Raw genomic sequence first — 25661 nt, forward strand, 5'->3', positions numbered from 1 at the left:
GCCACAGAATTCAGCTCCCTAAGATTCTCAGGGTTCACTGGGGAGGTCACAGGATTCTGCCAGAAGCGGAAACGGACATTTCCGCAATTTGCACATTCTTCGGAGATCAGGAACGGAAATCACACAAGCTAATACAAGTGGTATTTTGCGCTTTTTAAATAATTTTTATTAAGTTTTCTATTTTACAATTTAAAATATTCATTAAACAACCTTAAAATGTCAGTGGCTTCCCTTCTTCTCTTTCCATGGTTCATTTTACATATCATAAATCCCTGCATTTTTACAGAAACCATACCATTCAGTATTCCATTATTATATCCATTAAAACTTATTTACACTGTTGAATTTATCTTAATGCTGCCAGCATTTTCAAGCGTACACAATTTCCCCCCATATATTCAATAAACTTTTTCCAATCTTCTCTAAACGTATGTTCTTCTTGTTCTCATATTCTATATGTTAAGTCCACAATCTGCATATTATGTCAGCTTAAGTTGCCATTCTTTAGTTGGGACCTTGCTCGTTTTCCATTTTTGGGCTAACAAAACACGGGCCGCAGTAGTGGCATACAAAAATAGTCTTTTTTGACACCTGAGAATTTCCATCTGAATTATCCCCAACAAAAAGGACTCTGGTGTTTTTTTGGGGGGGGGATGTACTTTTAAACATTTTTTTCCAATTCATTATAATTTTTTCCCCATACAAGTGGTATTTGCAATGATTTTTTTTTTTTAGTCCACAAACATTACATAAATAATTATCTTCTGATGCTTCCCTTCCATTGAGATTAATTACACAATTCATTACATTGCTTCCAGGATACAGCAAACAGCGAAAGAATGTGTGTTTTTTTCCAGAAGCCGAACTGTAGCAGAACAGGAACAGCACTGTTTGAGACGAACCCAGGACAGGACAAAAATCACTGCCTTTCCCTGCCCAGCCTAGCTTTCATTTGGGAGTTTCTAGCCCTCGTGACTGCAAAGAAATATACTCGAAAACATGTGGGCAATGTCGGACAAAACCTCTAATTTTTTCCACCTTCACCACATTAAGCAGTTGTTCCCTTACCTTTCCCGCCCCGACCTGGCCACAGTGATCCATGCGACGGTCACCCCCCACGCTTGACTACTGTAATTCGCTCTACCCTTGAAACTGTCCCAGAAACTCCAGCGGGTGCAGAATGCTGCAGCGAGGCTCCTCACAGGGTCTCTGCCGTGGGAGCATATTCACCCAGTGCTTTACCAGTTGCACTGGCTCCCGGTGGAATACAGGGTCAGATTTAAGGTGCTGGTTTTGACCTTTAAAGCCCTTTGTGGCTTAGGGCCCTTGTACTTACGGGACCACCTCTCCTGGTCTGCCCCGCAGAGGACCTTAAGGTCCACGGACAACCATAGTTTAGAGGTCCCAGGCCCTAAAGAAGTCAGATTATCCTCCTCCAGGGCCAGGGCCTTCTCAGTGATGGCTCCGACCTGGTGGAATGCCCTGTCCCATGAGACCAGGGCCCTGCGGGATTCAACTTCCTTCCATCGAGCCTGTAAGACAGAGCTATTCCGCCCATTCAATTTGAACTTAGCCTGATCTTTTATTCCCCTTCCTTCCCCCCCCTCCCCTTTTTATGAAGATTACCCGCTCTGGGATCCCACAGCTAATTCTCCCCTGGTCTCCTCGCTGGCCCAAATAGGACTAATTTAGCCAGCTAGCCCTGGTGATCATCTAATGTTTATTGGGTGGATTTCCCCCCTAAATTGATTTTTGAATTCTGAATTTATTGTTATTCACGTTTTATACTGTATTTTATGCTGTTTTTCGTTGCATCAATTAAGTGTTTTAAATTTGTTGTTCGCCGCCCTGAGCCCGGTTTTCTGAACCGGGAAGGGCTGGGTATAAATAAAAAATTATTATTATTATTATTAAAGCAGAGGAGGAATTGCTGAGAGATGTCCAGCAGGCAGAGGAAGGATGGACTCAACAAACCTTTGACTAAGGCCTGCTGCTGACCGCAGATACTGGGGGGAGGGAGTTGGGCTTTTCTGAAGCTTACCACAGAGAGGGCGAGAAGAAAGCAAGCCACCCTCTTTACACTTTTCGCTTGCTCTCTTGCAAGCAGCACCTCCATGCCTCCCCCCCCTCCCTGCTCAGTGCGAAAGAAGCAGTTTGGTCCACACACATCCAGCCCTCTCCCCCATCACCACCCCCTATTAAGTCCCCAAATGCCATACAGGGGAAAGCAGCGGGGAGAGAGGGTCACAACTCGTTGGCCTGCTCCAGGACCCCCTTGCTAGGCTGGCCAGATTCTGCCCAGGTCGTGGATGCCAAGCTGTGCCCGACGTGTTCCCCGGGGCCTTCAAGTCCCTCCAAGTGCGAGTAGGCGTCCTCGTGCAAAGGCTCGGTGCTGTTGCTCACCACGGCCTCTCCTGCGTCGTGGTGCCTTGACAAGACGTGGTGCCTTACGACCAGGTTTTTGAGGGTTTCGTCCTGCTCCGTGTGGCCTTTGTGGGCGTATTGGGTCCAGAGGGGTTTCTCGGGCTCTTTGGAGCTCTGGTCGGTTTCCTTTGCCATGGGGTAGGCAACCCTGGAAGAGGCGTCGTTGTTGAGGGACCTGGAAAAAACTGGGAAGAGGGGGAGAAAGGCAAGGTGTGAGCGCCATGAGGGGCACATGGGCTCGAATATTCAGCAGGGCTCAGAGATTGAGGGGTCTGCCTTTCAGAGAAGCATAGAATCGTATGATCTACTCCTGTGGCGTTCCAAAGCAAAGGAAGGATTAAAGGTAAAGGGACCCCTGACCATTAGGTCCAGTCGTGGCCGACTCTGGGGTTGCGGCGCTCATCTCGCTTTACTGGCCGAGGGAGCCGGCGTACAGCTTCCGGGTCATGTGGTCAGCATCACTAAGCCACTTCTGGCGAACCAGAGCAGCGCACGGAAACGCCGTTTACCTTCCCGCCGGAATGGTACCTATTTATGTACTTGCACTTTGATGTGCTTTCGAACTGCTAGGTTGGCAGGAGCAGGGACCGAGCTACGGGAGCTCATCCCGTTGTGGGGATTCAAACCGCCGACCTTCTGATCGGCAAGTCCTAGGCTCAGTGGCCCTTAAGATCTATCTAAAGATTAACAAACTACATCAAAGAAGCTACCTACTATCTTTTATGGCTCAGGATGCCTGATGAAGCAACTGGCCTGTGTTTAGAATGCTGATACGTGCCTCTCAGGCGTAGAAAATGAACAGTAGAGAAATTGCCAGAAATGCAGAGGCTTGTGGGATTTGATCAGAAATTACTGTCAATGAATCGAACCCAGTCAACGCCATGTTTTCATAACGGACACAATGGCTTGATGCATATTTTATTATTCCTCATAGTAATCCCATCTGATCCCCACACTCTGGATATTTGCACTCCTACAACTCCAAGCCACTGCAATGTAGGAATCTCAATGAAAGCATCCCTGACAGATGGCCACCCAACCTCAGCTTAAAAACCTCCAAAGAAGGAGAGTCCACCACCTTCCCAGGGAGTCCATCGCCCTCCCAAACTGCTCTTCCCATCAGGAAGGTGGCTATCCTGTCGCCTCTCAGTCTTCTGTTTCCCAGGCTAAACATACCTGACTCCCTCAACCATGCCTCATAAGGCTTGGTTTCCAATCCCTGTACAGTGGTGCCCCGCAAGACGAACGCCTCGCGAGACGAAAAACTCGCAAGACGAAAGGTTTTTTCGTTTTTGAGTTGCTTCGCAAGACAAATTTCCCTATGGGCTTGCTTCGCAAAACGAAGCTTGCCCCGCAATCTCCGGGGACAGAGGGGAAGGCGCGCGGCCATTCCCCTCTGTCCCCGGACCCCTTTTGAACCAAGGGGCGGCAACGGGGAGATGCGATTCTCCCCGCTGCCCCTTCCCTTGCTTTAAAACAGGTCCGGGGACAGAGGGGAAGGCGCGCGGCATTGATTGATTTTCAATGCATTCCTATGGGAAACCGTGCTTCGCAAGACGAAAAACTCGTAAGAAGAAAAAACTTGCGGAACGAATTAATTTCGTCTTGCGAGGCACCACTGTATTACCGTATTTTTCGCTCTATAAGACGCACCCAACCATAAGACACACCCAGTTTTTAGAGGAGGAAAACAAGAAAGCAATGCAAAGCCTCTTGAGCGAAGAGGCAGGAACGCTCCCACTGCACTCAAGAGGCTTTGCGTGGCTATCCCTGAAGCTAGAACAGTGAGATGGAGCGCTGCGCAGTGAAAGCAGCAATCCCTCTTGCTGTTCCGGCTTCTGGGATAGCTGCGCAGCCTGCATTCGCTCCATAAGACGCACACACCTTTCCCCTTACTTTTTAGGAGGGAAAAGGTGCGTCTTATAGAGCGAAAGATATGGTGCATTGAACTAATCTGTAATCATTTGGAAAATGTATAAAGAAATAATTGGCACACATCCCGGATTGGAATGGAGTCGGAGGAAGCCCTATTCGACGGATGAAAGTACATGATGTTTGACATGACTGAGAATCGTGGACTCGGGGGCGGAGAATTACAAAGCGTCAAAATCGAGATGTGGAAAATAGGGGAACAACGAGGAGAGGCAGGACTGAGATGTGGAGATATGCTTCAGAGATCCAGACCGTGGGGAGCTCAAAAAAATTAGTAATTATAATTTGGTCTTTTTTATTTTTTGTCTTTTAATTGGAGTATTATGATTGGATATATTAATTGGATGTTTTTTATTGGAAAATCAATAAAAATGATTTTTAAAAAAAGAAATAGTTGGCATAAGGTTTGGTCTCCAGGCCCTGGGTCATCTTGGAACTTTTAATAATAATAATAATAATAATAATAATAATAATAATAATAATAATAATAATACCACCTTGCCCATCTGGCTGAGTTTCCCACCCATCGTCTGCTGAAAAACCTCCAAATTAGGTATGTTTGGAAGCCCCAAATTAGGTATGTTTGCCATTAAATATGTACTGAATCATTCCCTCCCCAATACCTAGCTACTGAACACAAAACAAGATGTTCCGTGCATCAAATATTCAGTACCTCTGGCAATTTACTGTGTGTGTGTCTGTGCTTGTCAGCCACTCATTTTCACCCAACCCATCGCTCACCTCTCACAGGTATGAAGTCTCCTTCCAACTCTGCTTTGTTGCGAGTGAAAGGTCTGATGGAGGGGAAGACGATCAGGGCAAAGGAAAGCAGCAGGACCTGAAGGGGAGGGCAGAAAGTAGAGTCAGGTGTCTGTCTTAAAAGGTAAAGGACCCCTGGACGGTTAAGTCCAGTCGCAGACGACTCTCGGGTTGCAGAGCTCATCTCACTTTCAGGCCATGGGAGCTAGCGTTTGTCCGCAGACAGCTTTCCGGGTCATGTGGCCAGCAGGACTAAACTGCTTCTGGCGCAACGGGACACCGGGACGGAAACCAGAGCGCACATAAACATAATTTACCTTCCCACCAGAGCGGTACCTATTTATCTACTTGCACTGGCGTGCTTTCAGACTGCTAGGTTGGCAGGAGCAGGGAACGAGCAACGGAAGCTCACCCCGTCACAGGGATTCAAACCACCGACCTTCTAATGGGCAAGCCCAAGAGGCCCAGTAGTTTAGTCATAGTCTTAGTTGTGCCCATTAACTTCCACAGGCCCACTCTTGATTAGGACTTGGAGCCCAGCAACCTCTGAAGGGCCACGGCGTCTCTCTCCATCATTGGCCTGGGCTGCACAGGCTCATTCAAGCCTAGTTTCATCCCAAAACCTGTCTTGAAAAGAGGCAGCGGGGAGGGGGAATAGACCAGCTTCTTCCACACCCACATGACACCCCCCACACACACACACTACACGTACCGCAACACAAGTGCCTGTTTGGGCTGCCTTGCCGCTTGACTGCATCACCAGTCCCTGGAGTTTCCTCAGTTGCTGCAGGAGGGACCTGGGAAGAAATTAGGTGGTGTTATGTACTGAGCTGAATAGGATCCAAATTGCAGCAGTCTGATTGGTCCTAGAACAATAGGATCCAGAAGGCAGCAGTCTGATTGGTCCGCAGGAGCCACCCAATCCGACTCCAGGTGGAAGTGAATCCGCAACCTGATTGGCCTACAGGAGAATCCTGGAACTAGCCAATCACGTGGGGCCCATTGTGTAAATAATGTACAGTGGTGCCCCGCAAGACGGAAAACTCGCTAGACGAAAGAGTTTTCTGTTTTGGAGGTGCTTCGCAAAACGAATCTCCTATGGGCTTGCTTCGCAAGACGAAAATGTCTTGCGAGTTCCTGCGGGATTTCCCCCCCTTTTTTCTAAGCCGCTAAGCCGCTTATCAGCTGACCCAATAAGCCGCTAAAAGCCGCTTATAGCGCTAATAGCGCTAATCCGCTAATCCGTCAATGGGCTTGCTTCGCAAGACGAAAAAACCGCTAGACGAAGAGAATCACAGAACGGATTCTTTTCGTCTTGTGAGGCACCACTGTATATAAAGCAGACATTTCGGGGGAACTTCCATTCCTCACTACTATGAAGTGAGTAAAGAGCATGAAATCCACACTCTACTCCGAGTATATTTCAGGTGGATAACCAGGGATGGGTGCGTCCATTTTGGGGTCCTCACATTTCTATTCTTAAATTCAGTCCTCCACACGTCCTACATCTGCACAGGTATAAATGTCTCATGGTTGTTCTTCATCCACCCCCACCCCCACCCCCCCGCGCGCGAGAGTAATTGCTTCCCGGTTAAAAAACATAAGGGAAAAAAACACCACTATGGAAGCAGGAAGCGACTTACAAGTTCTGCTTCTCCAAGTGAACGACTTTCCTTTGCAGCTCCTGGTTCTGAGCTGTGCAGGCGGACATCCTGGAGGACGGCAAAGAGGGTGAGTAGGAAAGGATAGCAAGAAGCCCGGTCACCCCTTAAAAGTTCCTTAAAACGTCCTGTCGGCTGAGAGAACGAGGCGGCAAGATCTATGCACGAGGAGCAGAGAGAACGGAGCGTACAGCTTCCATTGGTGCCAGCGGCAAATTCCCTTTCCAATGCAAGCGACAACTTCGCAGGAGGGGTTTTCGTCAGAACTGCAGCTAGGGAGTGGCAGATTCTGGGTCACTGTCTGAATCAGAGGATTGGGGAATGCTTTCTCAGGCAGATCAGCCCCTCTCTGATGAGGAGGAGCGGGGAGATTCTAGAATGTACCGTATTTTTCGCTCCATAGGACGCATAATTTTATTTCCCCCCAGCCCCAAAGAGCAAAGAAGCCAAGATAGCCAGTGGGATCCATCCCGTTGGCTGTCTTGGCTTCCTCTTTAGCCACATACAACCTCTCCAGCCGGAAGAGGCTGCACGCGGCTTCCTTCTTAGCCGTGGGGCAGGGGAAGCCCAAGCTTCCCCCGACCCCAGCCCCCAGAACAGGTCCGGGAGCAGAGGCACAGTTGCGCAGCCTTGCCACCACTCCCGGAGCTTACGGGCTGGGGGAGGCTTGTGGACAGCTGTCCTAAGCCCAGGGTGTGCAGCGCTGCGCTCCCCGGTCTTCGGGCTGCAGGCTGCTATCCACAAGCCTTCGGAGCCCGGCGGGAGTTCCTGCTGGGCTCCGCAGGCTTGCGGATAGCTTCCTGAAGCCTGGAGAGTGAGAGGGGTCGGTGTGCACTGACCCCTCTCGCTCTCCAGGCTTCAGCGAAAGCCTGCATTCGCTCCATAGGACGCACACACATTTCCCCTTCATTTTTGGAGGGGGAAAAGTGCGTCCTATAGAGCGAAAAATACGGTACATATCTAGAATGTATAGGCTTCTAGAATGGGAGGTGAAAGATGAAGAGGTGAAAGAAGGAATAATTAAGTGGCGAAAGATTTTGGTAAAAATATCCAACTATCGGCATGAGAAAGATTATGGAATAAAGAATGGAAATTTACGGCCTGTTAGACACAAAAGTAAAATATTTTGAAGACGTTTTACAGGTGGTATATAACTCCCAGCAAACTATCCAAAATGTATAAAACGAGATCTAATACATGCTGGAGGTGTAAACAGGCAGAAGGGACACTATTTCATATGTGGTGGGGTTGCAAAAAAATTAAGAATTTTGGGGATATTATATATGACGAATTTTAAAATATTTAATCAAACTTTCATAAAGAAACCAGATACCTTCCTCTTAGGCATTTTAGATTCAGATATTCCAAATGAAAAAAAGAATATTCTTATATGCTACAACAGCAGTAAGAATATTAATTGCCAGAAATTGGAAAGAAGAATTAGTACCAACAAAAGAAGAATAGCAGGATAAATTATTTGAATATCTTGAACTGGCAAAAATGATGGAGACAATTAGGAGACAACCAAACCCGAAGTTCAAAAAGGAGTGGGAAATTTATAAAGAATATTTAAAAAAACAACAACAGTGCCCTCAAGTTAAAACCTGGACATTCTTTGATTAATTTTCGCAAACCACAATATGGATTATAAGTATGGTATTCAGATAACAGAAGAAATGGCGAAACGATTAAAGAAGCAGTTTATTAAACAGATAAGACAGACACACTTTGAGGAAGATGGAAGTCTATTGGGGAAGATAAGGAATTGGGAAATAAGAATATGGTGGCAAAAGTTATTTTGTAAGAACATATGAATTTATGTATGTATGGTTTTTTTGTTATCATTTTATCATTTTTGTTAATTTCTTGTGTGTGTTTGTTAAGTAAGAAAACTAATAAAAAGCATATTATGGGGGAAAGAAAGAAATTTAGGAAACCACAGAAAGAGGAGGAAGGAAGTCAAATTTTAGGGTGTCAGATTGATTGTAAAACTAACAAATGTATAAATTTGAAAAGTATAAATAAAACTGAACTGAACACTAAACTCAAAAATTTCAACTTTCACATCCACTTTCCCACTTCTTTATCAGACTATGAAGAAATTCTGCAGGAAGAGGGGGCAGAAAGATGACTTACCGGCTCTCCAGTCCGTCAATATACTCTTTCTTCTTCTTCCGACTTTCCTGCGCCGACTGCTTGTTCCGGATCTTTCGGCGAATTTTCTTGAGGACTCTCTCCTCATACTGCAAGGTGCAAAGGAAACAGCTTAACAGCTGGATTCTAGTCATGGGGCTGCTAACTAGATTTTTATTTTTACAGTGGTGCCCCGCAAGACGAATGCCTCGCAAGACGGAAAACTCGCTAGACGAAAGAGTTTTCCATTTTGGAGGTGCTTCGCAAAACGAATTTCCGATGGGCTTGCTTCGCAAGACGACAATGTCTTGCGAGTTCCTGCTGGTTTCCCCCCCCCCCTTTTCTAAGCCGCTAAGCCGCTTATCAGCTGATCCGATCAGCAGATAAGCTGCTAAAAGCAGACCCTTGGCTTCCTGACTCCTGGACCCCCGTTCCTGCTCCCTCCCCGCCATCTTGCCCCCGGCCCTGACGTCCCCTGCCGGAACTTCGACCGCCCGTGAACTGGACCGTGACACCCCTCCCCCACTACGCCCCTGGGCCAATGGCCCATCTAAGCCACCATCCTGTCCTCACAGTGGCTGCCCAGACGCCTGTGGGAATCCTGCAAGCAAAAGAACTCTTTGTCCTCCTGCAGTTTCCAGAATTTGGGGCATTCTCATTGAGGCATCTGGCTGGCCAATGCAGGAAGAGAATGATGATGGATCCTTTGGCCTGGTAAAGCATTCACCTTGGTGAGAGGCAGCTGGGTGGGTAGAGTCACTCCCTCCTTGGCCAATAGCTTCTTCTCATCCTCGGTCAGGACCAGTTCCTGGCAGGTCCCGGGGGTTTGTCTCAACAGCGATGGGTTCATGCCTTGTTGGTGCTGCAACATGAAAAAGGGGCACGTTAATCAAAGCCGAAGACGGCCGCTTACTAGGTTCTTCAACAGAAGACAATATATGTACAGTGGCACCTTGGGATGCGAACGGGATCCGTTCTGGAGCCCCGTTTGCATCCCGAACGGAACTGTTATGTACTGAGTTGAATAGGATCCAGAATGCAGCAGTCTGATTGGTCCTAGAACAATAGGATCCAGAATGCAGCAGTCTGACTGGTCCTAGAACAATAGGATCCAGAATGCAGCAGTCTGATTGGTCCTAGAACAATAGGATCCAGAATGCAGCAGTCTGACTGGTCCTAGAACAACAGGATCCAGAATGCAGCAGTCTGACTGGTCCTAGAACAATAGGATCCAGAATGCAGCAGTCTGATTGGTCCTAGAACAATAGGATCCAGAATGCAGCAGTCTGACTGGTCCTAGAACAATAGGATGCAGAATGCAGCAGTCTGATTGGTCCTAGAACAATAGGATCCAAATTGCAGCATTCTGATTGGTCCTAGAACAATAGGATCCAAAAGGCAGCAGTCTGATTGGTCCTAGAACAATAGGGTCCAGAATGCAGCAGTCTGATTGGTCCTAGAACAATAGGATTCAGAATGCAGCAGTCTGATTGGTCCTAGAACAATAGGATCCAGAACCCAGCAGTCTGACTGGTCCTAGAACAATAGGATCCAAAAGGCAGCAGTCTGATTGGTCCTAGAACAATGCAGCAGTATGATTGGTCTGCAGGAGCCACCCAATCCAACTCCAGGTGGAAGTGAATCCACAACCTGATTGGCCTACAGGAGAATTCTGGAATTAGCCAATCGCGTGCAGCCCATTGTGTAAATAATGTATATAAAGCAGATACTTTGAGGGGACATTCATTCCTCCTCACCACTATGAGCTGAATAAAGAGCACGAAATCCACTCTCGACTCTGAGTATATTTCAGGATCGCAAAACGCGTTGGGGCGTGCACGGGTTGCATTTCGCCGCTTCCGCACATGCGCGTGACGTCATTCTGAGCGTCTGTGCATGCGCGAGTGGCGAAACCTGGAAGTAATACGCTCCGTTACTTCAGGGTTGCCGCGGAGCGCAACTCGAATGCGCTCAACCCGAAGCACATTCAACTCGAGGTATGACTGTACTGTAAAAGCAAACCAGGATTTCTTGGAAGCCTTCTGACAGCTTTAGCCTGATTATAATAATAATATAATAATAATTTCATTATTTATACCCCGCCCATCTGGCTGGGTTTCCCCTGCCCCTCAGGGCGGCTTCCAACCGAATATTAAAAACAATACAACGTCAGACATTAAAAACTTCCCTAAACAGGGCCGCCTTCAGTTGTCTTTTAAAAGTAAAATAGTTGTTTACTGCCTTGACATCTGCTGGGAGGGCGTTCCACAGGGCGGGTGCCACCACCGAGAAGGCCCTCTGCCTGGTTCCCTGTAACCTCACTTCTCGCAGGGAGGGAACCACCAGAAGGCCCTCGGAGCTGGACCTCAGTGTGCGGGATGGACGATGGGGACGGAGACGCTCCTTCAGGTATACTGGGCAGAGGCCGTTTAGGGCTTTAAAGGTCAACACCATTGAGAGTCTCACCATCTCACAGCTGTTTGACAGCAAAAGGTCCTTTATGGTCAGGGTGCACGAATTCAGCTGGGGGGCGGCTTGCTCCTGCCTCTCCTCCGGGTAAAATCCTGCCTCCCACATATCTGCCAAAGAGGAAACAAAATGCTCAGAGCTGCTGCATTTTAAAAAAAAAAGGGGGGGGTGCATATAAGAAGCTTTTGGCATTAGAGTATCACAATATGGGATCTTTGGAATTTTTTAAAAATTAATTAATTAATTTTATTCCCGCCCCCAACCAAATAATCGTATATACAACAACTCTGGGGAAGGGCTTGAAGAGGCCCCACCCCCCAAAAAAATGTTTTTGGCATCATGGTATCACAGCGGGTGGCTTATGAGAGTACAGTGGTACCTTGGGTTACATACGCTTCAGGTTACAGACGCCGCTAACCCAGAAATAGTGCTTCAGGTTAAGAACTTTGCTTCAGGATGAGAACAGAAATCGCGCAGTGGCGGCGCAGCAGCAGCAGGAAGCCCCATTAGCTAAAGTGGTGCTTCAGGTTAAGAACAGTTTCAGGTTAAGAACGGACCTCCGGAACGAATTAAGTACTTAACCCGAGGTACCACTGTAATTGGAGGGGAGGTTAAAATGTTTTTAGAAAAAATGAAAATGGTAAAAAATAATAATAATCAGGGAGCAAGCAGTTCGGCAGGAGATCAATAGGAAAAACAGATTTATTTATTTTTAAAGTGCATTAAGATTATTTTTAAATGACCAGTTTTGGGAGGAGGGGCCACAGGTGAGCCATGCGTGTTCAGCATACATAACTCTTATGCTTTCCGCTGCTCCAGAGGGGTGGGACTCAAAACAATGGGTTCAAATACTAGAAAGCAGATTCGGACTAAACATTAGGAAGAACTTTCTGACGGTAAGAGCTGTTTGACGGTGGGCTGGGCTGCTTCGGAAAGTGGTTGACGGGAGGTTTTTAAGCGGAGGTTGGGTGGCCATCAGGGACGCGGGTGGCGCTGTGGGTTAAACCACAGAGTCTAGTACTTGCCGATCAGAAGGTCAGCGGTTCAAATCCCCGTGACGGGGTGAGCTCCCGTTGCTCGGTCCCTTCTCCTGCCAACCTAGCAGTTCGAAAGCACACCAGTGCAAGTAGATAAATAGTTACCGCTCCGGCGGGAAGGTAAACGGCATTTCCGTGCGCTGCTCTGGTTCGCCAGAAGCGGCTTAGTCATGCTGGCCACATGACCCGGAAGCTGGACGCCGACTCCCTCGGCCAATAAAGCGAGATGAGCGCCGCAACCCCAGAGTCGGTCACAACTGGACCTAATGGTCAGGGGTCCCTTTACCTTTACTGGTTTACTGATTCTTTAGCTGCGATCCCTGCCTTGTAGCGGGTTGGACTAGATGACCCTCAGGGATCTCTTCCGACCCTACAATTCTCTGATCCTAAGCAATGCGCTTAGCACCAGGTCCTGGAGACCGAGGGCACTGGCCTGGCTGTCCCCGCATTTGGTGTGGGATTCAATCACATACTGACAAGATTCAGGTGATGCCATTAAAATTGGCTGGCAGGTCTTGGAGGAACCTTCTCCCTCGAAAGGTCAGAGTTTTTAGAGATAAGGAAAGTGACAGGGCCAGGGCAGCAGCTGCTCTGACGCAAAATGGCCATCTAATCTCCCTGCAAACAAATCAGGAGAAATAAGCCATCTGGAAGCCCCTGCAATGTCCACTTTCCCTTCTGTTTTTCAATCTGTTTGCTCTGGTGCATTTTGCACGAAGACGAAAACAAGGTAAAAAAAAGACAAGTTCGCAGGGTACCCCTCATAGAATCATAGAGTTGGAAGAGACCACAAGGGCCATCGAGTCCAACCCCCTGCCAAGCAGGAAACACCATCAGAGCACTCCTGACATATGGTTGTCAAGCCTCTGCTTAAAGACCTCCAAAGTAGGAGACTCCACCACACTCCTTGGCAGCAAATTCCACTGTCGAACAGCTCTTACTGTCAGGAAGTTCTTCCTAATGTTTAGGTGGAATCTTCTTTCTTGTAGTTTGGATCCATTGCTCCGTGTCTGCTTCTCTGGAGCAGCAGAAAACAACCTTTCTCCCTCCTCTATGTGACATCCTTTTATATATTGGAACATGGCTATCATATCACCCCTTAACCTCCTCTTCTCCAGGCTAAACATGCCCAGCTCCCTTAGCCGTTCCTCATAAGGCATCGTTTCCAGGCCTTTGACCATTTTGGTTGCCCTCCTCTGGACACGTTCCAGTTTGTCAGTGTCCTTCTTGAACTGTGGTGACCCTCAGCTCGGCTTTTTTCTGGCTTTGCAAACCAAATGAAAAACGTGCAAGCCGGCAGGTTGTACGGAGGCTCAGCCCATCAGCCTTGCTTCCCACCAACCACTCCCCCCAATAATGTATGGGGGGATTGCCTGGCAGCAACACAGACGCCTGCAAACCGCTGCTGTGCGGAGACAAATACACCACCCAATGTTCAAGATCATGTTTTTCCTCTTTCTGAGCTTAACTCGGGAGAGGAAGCCTAGCCGTGGAAAGGAGTGATTCATGCAGGTAAGGTAAAAAATATACCGTATTTTTTGCTCTATAGGACGCACTTTCCCCCCTCCAAAAATTAAGGGGAAATGTGTGTGCGTCCTATGGAGCGAATGCAGGCTCCTTGGCTTCAGCGATAGCAACATGAAGCCTCCGAAGCGCAGAGGGAGCGCTCCCTCCGTGCTCCGGAGGCTTTGCGTTGTTTTCGCTGAAGCCTGGAGAGCAAGAGGGGTCAGTGCACACCGACCCTCTCGCTCTCCAGGCTTCAGGGATAGCCCCCTGAAGCCTTTGGAGCGCAGTGGGAACTCGCACTGTGCTCCAAAGGCTTCGGGTTCCTTTTGGTGAAGCTAGGAGAGCAAGACTCTCCTGGCTTCAGCAGAGAGGGAGAGATGTGCAGCGCCCCATCAGCGAAGCGGGAGGAGAAATGGAAGGGGCTCCATTTTTCCTGCCGCTTCGCTGAAGGGGCGCTTAGCGGGGGGGGGTCTTGTTCTCCCCCTCTAAAACAAGGTGCGTCCTATGGTCAGGTGCGTCCTATAGAGCGAAAAATACGGTATATGGTAAAGGACTCCTGGACGGCTGGTCCAGTCAAAGTCGACTCTGGGGTTGCGACGCTCATCTCGCTTTCAGGCCGAGGGAGACGGCGTTTGTCCACAGACAGCTTGCTGGGTCATGTGGCCAGCGGGACTCAACCGCTTCTGGCGCAACAGGACGGAAACCAGAGTGCACGGAAGCACCGTTTACCTTCCCGCCACAGTGGTACCTATTTATCTACTTGTGCTGGTGTGCTTTCAAACTGCTAGGTTGGCAGGAGCTGGGACAGAGCAACGGGAGCTCACCCCGTCGCTGGGATTCGAACCGCCGACCTTCTGATCGGCAAGCCCAAGAGGCTCAGTGGTTCAGACCACAGCGCCACCTCCTACTCTAAGCAAGGAACAATCGGGACAAAAGAAATAAGCAAGGTTTTTGATTGACCATAAGGAAATTGAATAAGCAAGGTTTGGAGGAGGAGGAGGAGGAGGGAGAAGACATTTGATTAGTTAGATCTGCAACAATTTTTTTTGCAATCACGCGATTTGTTATGAAACAAATAATTCAACGCAACTGATGCAGCCGATCCAGCGATACCAACTTTCCAATGACCACTCCCCACATCAAATGGGGGCGCCTTTTGCGTGGTCGCGCGCAGCCCCCCAGATCCCAGTGCGACTCCTGGTAATTTGGGCTGGCTTCATCCTCCCCAGGCTGGATACCTGGAGGTCTCCGCCTACCTCAGCTAATCGCCCAATCCCGCCTGGGGAGGCGTTGCCAGGGGATTGGCCAGGTAAGCAGAGGGACCGTCCTGCCCACACAAGAGAAGGTGAATCTTACCTGCAAAGTGGCAGTCGGCTCCAGAGCTTCTCCCACCCTCCCCTCCCTCAGTTAAGGCTTTTTTTTTGCAGGTTAACCTCTTCTCCACAGGTATGCAGGCGCTGCAACATCAGGGTCAGGGCCGGAAAGGAATTTTGCTGCATTGGCAGGTTTTGCCTTTCCCGTAGCAAAACGTCACAACTTTGGCGGTTTCAGGCCTTGGGCGGAATCGTTTAATCTATCTTCCTAAATGGGGGGGGGGATGAAGCAGTGACCCATGCCCCCCTTGCGGCGGTGATACCAGGGTTCCCCATTAATGGGGTTTTGAGGGGAGGCATTGGCCATACGCCGAGAGGTTGTCTTTGCTCTCCCCTGCGACGGCGGCGTAACGGGAGGCGGGCTCTCTCTGCTTGAACCTATGTTCTCCAGAACCAGCCCAATCCCCACACGTTCTGGATAACCCTGAAGTCTCCCAGATCCCTGGCTGGGAAGGATAAACGCCAAGTGCCTAAGCCAAGGTCTCCCTACATCTGAAACTTAATAAAGCTGTGGCCACTTTTAATCCCGTAGCATGTTGTCTTGTCATTACAGTGGTGCCTCGCAAGACGGAAAGAATCCGTTCTGTGATTCTCTTCGTCTAGCGGCTTTTTCGTCTTGCGAAGCAAGCCCATTGACGGATTAGCGGATTAGCGCTATTAGCGGCTTTTAGCGGATTATCTGCTGATCGGATTAGCTGATTAGCGGCTTAGCGGCTTAGAAAAAGGGGGGGGAGGGAAAAAAACCAGCAGGAACTCGCAAGACATTGTCGTCTTGCGAAGCAAGCTCATAGGAAATTCGTTTTGCGAAGCACCTCCAAAATGGAAAACTCTTTCGTCTAGCGAGTTTTCCGTCTTGCGAGGCATTCGTCTTGCGGGGCACCACTGTATTCCGCTCTGGGGTTGGGGGGACTCCGCCTGTCCACGAAAAAACTGTTTACACGCACTGTGGGAAAAGCTGGTCTAGCGAAAGGCGAAGGGGTCACTCACTGAAGTCTATAGACACCTCCGCTTCTCTAAGCTCAGCACCCGGCCCTTTCAGAACAGGGAGGGCCCGGCAGGAGTCCTGATACGCAGGGTAAGCCAGGTCACTGTGTGAGCCTCCGTCAGAGTAGGCCCCCGGGCTGCCCGTCGGAACGTAGTGAGGTGGGCTGTCCAGTTGGTCAGAGCTGGGGTCCTCGGAGATGCCGCTGTCGCTGGCCGCCGGAGACCAGCTCGGGGAGTCGAGGGCGGCATCTGGGGCCCCCAAGATAGAATTGATGAAATCCTCGTTCTCTTGAGCTTTCAGCAAACGCTGTAAAAAGACAGGCAAGTTCTTTGTTTAGTCGTTTAGTCGTGTCCGACTCTTTGTGACCCCCTGGACCAGAGCACGCCAGGCACTCCTGTCCTCCACTGCCTCCTGCAGTTTGGTCAAACTCATGCTGGTAGCTTCGAGAACACTGTCCCACCATCTTTGACTGTGTTGGCCACAGCAAACTATGGCAGAAATGGGAGCGCCCGATCTGTTTCCTGAGAAATCTCTACGTGGGACAAGAAGTTAGAACTGGATATGGAACAACTGACTGGTTCAAAATTGGGAAAGGAGTACAACAAGGCTGTATATTGCCTCCCTGCTTATTTAACTTATATGCAGAACTCATCATGTGAAAGTCTGGGCTGGATGAATCCCAAACCGGAATTAAGATTGCCGGAAAAAATATCAACAACCTCAGATATGCAGATGACACAACCTTGATGGCAGAAAGTGAGGAGGAATTGAAGAACCTCTTAATGAGGGTGAAAGAGGAGAGCGCAAAATATGGTAAGGAGTCGGTGAAAAAGGATGCCTGACCTCCCTGTTGGTGAGAGAGCTTGGGAACTGTAGTTTAAGGGTGCTGGGTGTTGAATGGAAAACTACAGTTCCCACTTTTTCCTTGGGGGGGTGCCACAGCTGTTCAAATTCATGGTGTTACAGAACTGGGGGGGGGTGTTCCCCTAAACATTAAATCAATAAATGCTGGGATTTTGGGGTTATTTGTGATAGGAAGGGAGAATATAAGCTGCAAAGGTATTCCTGGGTAGCCTGGCCAAACTAGGGCTGTTAAGAGAGCCATCGTGGGTGGTAGACAATGGAACTTTTCGCACCAGTTGCGGACTGGAGATTTAGAAGGTTGCCTGGGTAAAACTGCTCTGGAGGAGGGCAAGGGGCTTCTGGGAAGGAGGAGGAGGAAACGATGAGAGAGTCATCTTGGCAATGAAGGAGGAAGGACTGCCTGCAATGCTTTGGGTCACGTTGTAAGGTCTGCACCACCTCCGTGCAGACGGAGGGTGTAAATAGGCGAATATACCCTAAAAGCACAAGAATCTTTGCAGTGTCCTCTGCTCTCCAAAGGGGAGAGCCTATGTTGGTGCCTGTTATGTACTGAGTTGAATAGGATCCAAAATGCAGCGGTCTGATTGGTCCTAGAACAACAGGATCCAGAATGCAGCAGTCTGACTGGTCCTAGAACAACAGGATCCAGAATGCAGCAGTCTGATTGGTCCTAGAACAACAGGATCCAGAATGCAGCAGTCTGATTGGTCCTAGAACAACAGGATCCAGAATGCAGCAGTCTGATTGGTCCTAGAACAACAGGATCCAGAATGCAGCAGTCTGATTGGTCCTAGAACAACAGGATCCAGAATGCAGCAGTCTGATTGGTCCTAGAACAACAGGATCCAGAATGCAGCAGTCTGATTGGTCCTAGAACAACAGGATCCAGAATGCAGCAGTCTGATTGGTCCGCAGGAGCCACCCAATCCAACTCCAGGTGGAAGTGAATCCACAACCTGATTGGTCTACAGGAGAATCCCGGAACTAGCCAATCACGTGGGGCCCACTGTGTAAATAATGTCTATAAAGCAGACATTTCGGGGGAACTTCCATTCCTCCTCACCACTATGAGCTGAATAAAGAGCATGAAATCCACACTCGACTCCGAGTATATTTCAGTTCCTGTGACCCCATGTGCTCTGGCCACTGCTTGGCAGAGAGAGGGGACAGACATTGGGCTTTTGTGGTGTGGGTGTCTCCCGCAAGAGTGATCCCTGCATTGCAGGGGGCTGGGCTGGACCATAGCTGTCAAGCGTCCCTTATTTGGCGGGACAGTCCCTTATCCCAGCGCCATGTCCCGCTGCTGTCCCTTATTGAGGATGTCCCTTAAATAAGCTACTGAAGGTAATGGGGCCCTTTCTATGTCCAGCTGTGCTTTGTCAATAACAAATTGTTGCTGGTTTTTTGTGTTGAATATATGCTATATGGTAATTTATGGACCTAATAGGTATTTAAAGCCATTTGCACGCAACAAAAGATGTATTTTATCAAAGTAATTGTTGATCCCTTATTTTGGCTGCTGATCCCTTATTTTCGAGGCTGCTGGTCCCTTATTTTCAAATCTGTAAGTTGACAGCTATGGACTGGACTGACCCTTGGAGATCCCTTCCAACCCTACTGTTCCATGATTCCCTCTCCGCTTCTGTGTCGCTACAAGCTCTTAAACTCACGCTGTCTTCCAGCCCCATCCAAGCTGTCGCCGTTGACCCAATCTCCACGCTGCGAAGGACACCGTCCTGCCGGTCAAAGAGGAGGTCCAACAGCTCCATGCTGTCAAGGCTGGCGGCAGTCATGTCTGCAAGAGAGAGAAAGACAGAGAGGAAGACCAGGACTGTGGGCCACATCCACAGCATTCATCACCATGCAGAAATAACAACAATAATTTATTATTTATACCCCACCTGTCAGGGAACTGACATCGGAGCTAGAGGCGGAGGGAAGGCTCTCAAATGATGCTGGAGAAGGGCCCAGCAGGGAGAGAGGCAGCTCCGCAGATGGGGAAGCAAATCAGCGCAACACCAGAGATATAGAGGGGCTGATGGGGGAATCGTCGAGAGGGCTCCAGGACTCTTCACCCGACACCAGCGGGGAGAGCACGGGTCCTCCGCTACCCACGCCCACCCTGCGCAGAAGACTTCCGCGCAGGGAGAGTAGGAGGAGACTTGGCGTCAAACAACTTTTATGTTGGAAAAGGTTTAAGAAACGCCCACTGACGGATTCTGCTAGCGACTGAGGCAGCCACGAAGTGAAGGGCTGCCCAGACAGAAAGGTTTAACCAGGCAACATAGCCAGGAGAGGCGGCAACTTACGCACGAGCAACCCATACTCATTACACCACCCATCTGGCTGGGTTTCCCCAGCCACTCTGGGCAGCTTCCAACAAAATATTAAAAATACAATAAGACATCAGACATTAAAAACTTCCCTAAACAGGGCTGCCTTCAGATGTCTTCTAAAAGTCAGGTACTGTGGTACCTCGGTTTACAAACTTAATCCGTTCCAGAAGTCCGTTCTTAAACTGAAACCATTGTTAAACAAGGTGCATTTTCCCTAATGAGGCCTCCCGCTGCCGGTGCCCTTTCACTATTCTGCTTCTTTTCTTAGACCAAGGTAAAGTTCGCAAACCGGGACACTATTTCCGGTTTTGCAGAGTTCTTAAACCAAATAGTTCATAAACAGTGCTGTTCTTAAACTGAGGTGCCACTGTAGTTGTTGTATTTCCTTGACATCTGATGGGAGGGCGCCACTACCTAGAAGGCCCTCTGCCTGGTTCCCTGTAACTTCGCTTCTCGCGGTGAGGGAATCACCAGAAGGCCCTCAGAGCTGGACCTCGGTGTCCGGGCTGGACGATGGGTGTGGAGACGCTCCTTCAGGTCTACAGGGCAGAGTCTGTTTAGGGCTTTAAAGGTCAGCACCAACACTTTGAATTTTGCTCAGAAACATACTGGGAGCCAATGTAGGTCTTTCAAGACTGGTGTAACAACAACAACAACAACAATAACAACAACAACATATTATTTATACCCCACCCATCTGGCAGCTTCCAACAAAATATTAAAATACAGTAATTAAAAGCTTCCCTAAACAGGGCTGCCTTCAGATGTCTTCTAAAAGTCTGCTGGTAGTTTTCCTCTTTGACATCCTGATGGGAGGGCGTTCCACAGGGCGGGTGCCACCACCGAGAAGGCCCTCTGCCTGGTTCCCTGTAACCTCACTTCTCGCAGCGAGGGAACCGCAATTCAGAAGGCCCTCGGAGCTGGACCTCAGGGTCCAGCTAGAAAAATGGGGATGGAGACGCTCCTTCAGGTCTTCTGGGCTGAGGCCGTTTAGGGCTTTAAATGTCAGCATCAACACTTTGAATTGTGCTCAGAAACGTACCGGAAGCCAATGTAGGTCTTTCAAGACCAGTGTTATGTGGTCCCGGCGGCCGCTCCCAGTCACCAGTCTAGCTGCCGCATTCTGGATTAGTTGTAGTTTCCGGGTCACCTTCAAAGGTAGCCCCACACAGAGTGCATTGCAGTAGTGCAAGCAGGAGATAACCAGAGCATGCAACACTCTGGTGAGACAGTCCGCGGGCAGGTAGGGTCTCATCCTGCATACCAGATGGAGCTGGTAGACAGCTGCCCTGGACACAGAATTGACCTGCTCCTCCATGGACAGCCGTGAGTCCAAAATGACTCCCAGGCTGTGCACCTGGTCCTTCAGGGGCACAGTTACCCCATTCAGGAGCAACTGCCCGTACATAACTGCTGAATGCTGACTGCCGATACTCTGCTGATCCTGAAGTGTGCTGATGGCTCTTAAGTATCAGTCGCTGTGATGTTCAGGCTGGATAAAGACTTTGTATTTCCCAAACGACCAGTCAGGCATGTGTCTCTACTGGACTCCTACTCGTGTGTAGGACCCCTGGGATCTCACGCTGTTCGAAGGCTAGGGTGGCAGGCAGCAATATGCAGAAAATCAGCAAGTGGTTAAGTGTTCATGTCCCTGCAGTGAAAAGCTTTGCACTTTAAACTGGTGTCTCCCAACCTTGGGTCTCCAGCTGTTTTTCGGACTACAAATCCCATCGTCCCTGAACACTGGTCTTGCTAGCTAGGGATGATGGGAGCTGTAGTCCAAAAACAGCTGGAGACCCAAGGGTGGGAAACACTGAGTCTTTAAACTGTGCTTGCAGGGTACCAAAATAGGAGAGGCTGCTTTTATCATGGCCAGTTGGCACCTCCTTCAGCCAATGCAGACCTTTGAGCACTGGAGTTGATTTAATACCAGGGATCAGCAGACCTTTTCAGCAGGGGGCCGGTCCACTGTCCCTCAGAGCTTGTGGGGGGCCGGACTATATTTTGGAGGGGGGGAAATGCACGAATTCCTATGCCCCACAAATAACCCAGAGATGCATTGTAAATAAAAGCACACATTCTACTCATGTAAAAACACGCTGATTCCTGGACCATCATGGGCCGGATTTAGAAGGCAATTGGGCCGGATCTGGCCCCTGGGCATAGCTGTCAACTTACAGATTTGAAAATAAGGGACCAGCAGCCAAAATAAGGGACCTGCAGCCTCACCTCTTCCAGGCACTCCAGTCTTCCTGTCCTCCTGCAGTCTGGTCAAACTCATGCTGGTAGCTTCGAGAACACTGTCCAACCAACTTTGTAACCAGAGGTTCAACTGAATAGAATCTGAATCCCATGCACCACAAGGCCTATGCAGCCTCAACTTAAGATGGCTCCTCGGCCTGGCTTTGCACTGCAAAGTTTGCAGCAGCACGTGCAACAAAATGGTGTCCAGCATTCAAAAATGACCATTAGGTCCAGTCATGGCCGACTCTGGGGTAGCGGCACTCATCTCGCTTTACTGACCGAGGGAGCCGGCTTACAGCTTCTGGGTCATGTGGCCAGCATGACTAAGCCGCTTCTGGCGAACCAGAGCAGCGCATGGAAACACCGTTTACCTTCCTGCCGGAGCGGTACCTATTTATCTACTTGCACTTTGACGTGCTTTCAAACTGCTAGGTTGGCAGGAGCAGGGACCGAGCAACGGGAGCTCACCCCGTCGCGGGGATTCGAACCGCCGGCCTTCTGATCGGCAAGTCCTAGGCTCTATGGTTTAACCCACAGCGCCACCCGCCCTCATCTAATGAGGTTGCGGCACTCATCTCACTTTACTGCCCAAGAGAGCTAGCATTTGTCCTCAGACTGTTTTTCCGGGTCATGTGGCCAGCAGGACTAAGCCGCTTCTGGCGAACCAGAGCAGTGCACGGAAACACCGTTTACCTTCTTGCCGGAGCTGCACCTATTTATCTACTTGCACTTTCGGCGTGCTTTCGAACTGCTAGGTTGGCAGGAGCAGGGACCGAGCAACGAGAGCTCACCCCGTCATGGGGATTTGAACCACCAACCTTCTGATCAGCAAGCCCAAGGCTCAGTGGTTTAGACTACAACGCCACCCGCATCCCTCAGTACTAGTATAAAAACCCCTTAACGCTTGAGGCCAGTTTATGTGAAAGATCACCTTACTGGCTTCCAGATGTGTCCAGTTGACTACTTCGATCTGAGGAACTGGCGCAGGTGCCAGTAATAATTATTCTGCACTTGTAAAATACCAACATTTTAACGTGGAACTCCCTGCCTATTGACATCAGGCAAGTGTCTTTGCTTTGCTCTTTTCAGTGCCTGCTTAAAACATTTTTTTTAAGGCAAGCCTACCCAGACATGCAGGGACGCGGGTGGCGCTGTGGGTTAAACCACAGAGCCTAGGACTTGCCGATCAGAAGGTCGGCGGTTCGGATCCCCACGACGGGGTGAGCTCCCATTGCTCGGTCCCTGCTCCTGCCAACCTAGCAGTTCGAAAGCATGTCAAAGTGCAAATAGATAAATAGGTACCACTCTGGTGGGAAGGTAAACGGCGTTTCCGTGCGCTGCTCTGGTTCGCCAGAAGCGGCTTAGTCCTGCTGGCCACATGACCCGGAAGCTGTACGCCGGCTCCCTCGGCCAGTAAAGCGAGATGAGCGCCGCAACCCCAGAGTCGGCCACGACTGGACCTAATGGTCAGGGGTCCCTTTACCTTTACCTACCCAAACATGCAGCATTTGAGATTAAGCACAAGTCTTTTTAGCCCATCGTTGATTTTAATTATCTTTCAAATGTTTCCAAGGCCGTTTTTTAACAGACTGAAAATGTTAATGTCCTATTTAAATCTTATTTTTTGGTAAACAGTTCAGAGGTTTTATTACGATCCAGCAGTACATACATTTTGGGGTTTTTTTTCACCCCAAACATGTTTAGTGCTTAGTTCGGTTTTACGGTGTGTGGTTTTGCAAAGCTGCTTTAAACAAATCCATTTAAGGAAAGGATGTAAAACATTTGAAATACGTGAAATAATCAATATTAAACCACCAGGTTTTAGCCTGAGCTTTGACACCAAGTACACATTCTGCTACTGTGGCTCAGGCACAAGGTAATTCAGGCCCTGTGAGCAGAATTCATGCATGCACAATTTCCCAATTCATGCCTACCTACAAAATCATGACTCTTCAGTAATTTTGAACATGTTCCCCCGCTTTGAAAGGGATAATTGCAAGCAAACGCAAATGCCACTGTAGCTGGGGCTGTTAATCCAAGCAAGCTTGTGTCATATGCTCACCTTACGCAGAGTAGATCCACCAAAGTTAATGAACATGACGGATCAGGGCTGTGCCCAGGGTGAGCTGTTCTCGCCGCAGACCCACTGAAATTCACGAGTGTGACTAACTTAGGTCCAATAATTCCAGTGCGTAGGTCTGTTCCAAGTGGAACTAAAATTGGAAGCAAGCCCTAGGTTTGTTGGTTTCGATGGGTCTACTCTGAGCAGGATCTGCAAGGTGTGGATCTGAGCCAGACGCAACCCAAACTGTTTGTTGTTTGGTTGCTCAAGTGGCTAACAGGCTTAACTCAATACACCACTCAATGTCCAATCTTTCCTCCACCCTCCCGTCTCCATCTTGACCTTCGTCCTCTTGTTTGCATTGCTCAGGTTTCCAAAGATGGCCCAGGTTGGGTCAAACGGTGCCGGACGCGGTGGGGGGGTTTGCGCCAAATCCTGCCACAAACCAAACCGCACCAACTCACCCCAGCCGTGTGTCGGTGACTTCTGCCTCCTTCGACGTGGCTTTTGCCAACCGGCCTTTATTCCAACTCGACGGCGGCGTCCCCGGCTGAGTTTTTCTCTCCTCCTGTCTCCCTTGGGTCCCTCTGCCCCGAAACCTCCTTCCACTGTGTAGCAAAGTTTAAACTCCAACTAAACAAAACAAAAAAAGACAGCGTCAGGGGATTAGAAATCCCTCCCCTCGCCCAGTCCACCAATGGGACCAAAGACTGGTCGTCGATGGGCAAAAAGAAGGAATCGGCGTCGCTGGGTCAAATTGAGTAACCGTTATCTAAATAGCTTTTGACCACCACCGCCCACACCTGCTCCTTCCCAGTCTGGGGTGGGCCGTGAGTCCATAGGGGCAAAGTCCTCTCTGCACAGCGAACTTTTACCTAGATTTCAAAAATAGCTTCCTCTCCCTGAAAAAGAACAGCATGTTCAATAATTGCCTTCTAGGGTCAACCCTCCGGTCTGCCCTTTTTATTGCTATCAGGACGGTCAGACGCAATCTATCTTTCCAGGTTTTCCGCTTCGTTGGGAAAAAACAGAAGGAAAGAAACAATAAAACCAAGGAAGACAAGAAAATGGATAGTAGCCATGTTGTAAACAAAAACTGCCCTTTTCCCTTATGAGGTATCCAAGAGCCCATATAGAGTCCTTGCATAGGTTCCCTACTGGTAGGAGAAAATAACAGGGGCCAACCAGAGAATATTGAGAAGCAAAGCAGCTAGTAGGCCTGATCTTTATTGATCTGTTGCAACGGGGTGCTCCCCTCATCTGCAGGAGAGAGGAGGGACCCAGAAAAATGGTGTGCAAGGCCTTATAAAGACTTTTGAAATTGCCACCCTGTAGATCAAGACCACCCCCAGAAACATCATACATACCGTATTTTTCACCCCATAGGACGCACTGGCCCATAGGACGCATCAAGTTTTTTGGGGGGGAAATAAAGGGGGGGGAATTATTTTTCCCCCCCAGGCGCTTGTGGGGCCGGCAGCGGGGAGAAGCGCTCTACTCCCCACAGCCCGCCTTCAGATCAGGTCCGGGGACAGCGGGAAGACGCGCTGCGCCTCCCCACTGTCCCCGGAGCTTGCGGGGCTGGCGGCGGGGTCTCCCTGCCGTCAGCCTCCAAACCACTTCGGGAGACAGCGGGATGGCGGCGTTCCGCCTCCCTCTGTCCCCCGACCTTGTGGGGCTGGTGCTGGGGCTCTCCTGAAGCCTGGAGAGCGAGAGGGGTCAGTGCGCACCGACCCCTCTCACTCTCCAGGCTTCAGCGAAAGCCTGCATTCGCCCCATAGGACGCACACACATTTCCCCTTCATTTTTGGAGGGGAAAAAGTGCGTCCTATAGGGCGAAAAATACGGTACATCACAGAAGGGGTGTAACCTAAGA

General features: G+C 49.4%; 1 protein-coding gene across 1 annotated transcript; it reads right to left on the reverse strand.

Annotated features, from left to right (window-relative positions):
- Positions 1–143: 143 nt before the first annotated feature.
- On the reverse strand, positions 144–24647 carry CREB3L3 (cAMP responsive element binding protein 3 like 3). Its single transcript, XM_081177877.1, has 11 exons — positions 24589–24647; positions 24250–24418; positions 18814–18938; positions 16282–16585; positions 11376–11488; positions 9637–9771; positions 8913–9019; positions 6759–6827; positions 5828–5912; positions 5098–5194; positions 144–2609 (listed from the first exon to the last, which is right to left on the reverse strand). Exons 3-11 carry the CDS (start codon positions 18934–18936, stop codon positions 2245–2247), a joined length of 1398 nt encoding a protein of 465 aa, XP_081034003.1. The 5' UTR covers positions 18937–18938; positions 24250–24418; positions 24589–24647; the 3' UTR covers positions 144–2244.
- Between the last annotated feature and the right edge of the window lie 1014 nt (positions 24648–25661).

The sequence above is a fragment of the Podarcis bocagei genome (assembly GCF_964188305.1).
Source record: "Podarcis bocagei genome assembly, chromosome: 18".
NCBI classification, from domain to species: domain Eukaryota; kingdom Metazoa; phylum Chordata; class Lepidosauria; order Squamata; family Lacertidae; genus Podarcis; species Podarcis bocagei.

Excerpts from the sequence above, each read along its gene's own strand:
- CREB3L3 (XM_081177877.1), bottom strand. The coding sequence starts at position 18,936 with ATGACTGCCGCCAGCCTTGACAGCATGGAGCTGTTGGACCTCCTCTTT. Across the intron at positions 9,772-11,375 it reads TGTCAAACAGCTGTGAGATG|CACCAACAAGGCATGAACCC; the intron begins GTGAGACTCTCA and ends TTCATGTTGCAG. Across the intron at positions 9,020-9,636 it reads CCCAGCTGCCTCTCACCAAG|TATGAGGAGAGAGTCCTCAA; the intron begins GTGAATGCTTTA and ends TGCACCTTGCAG.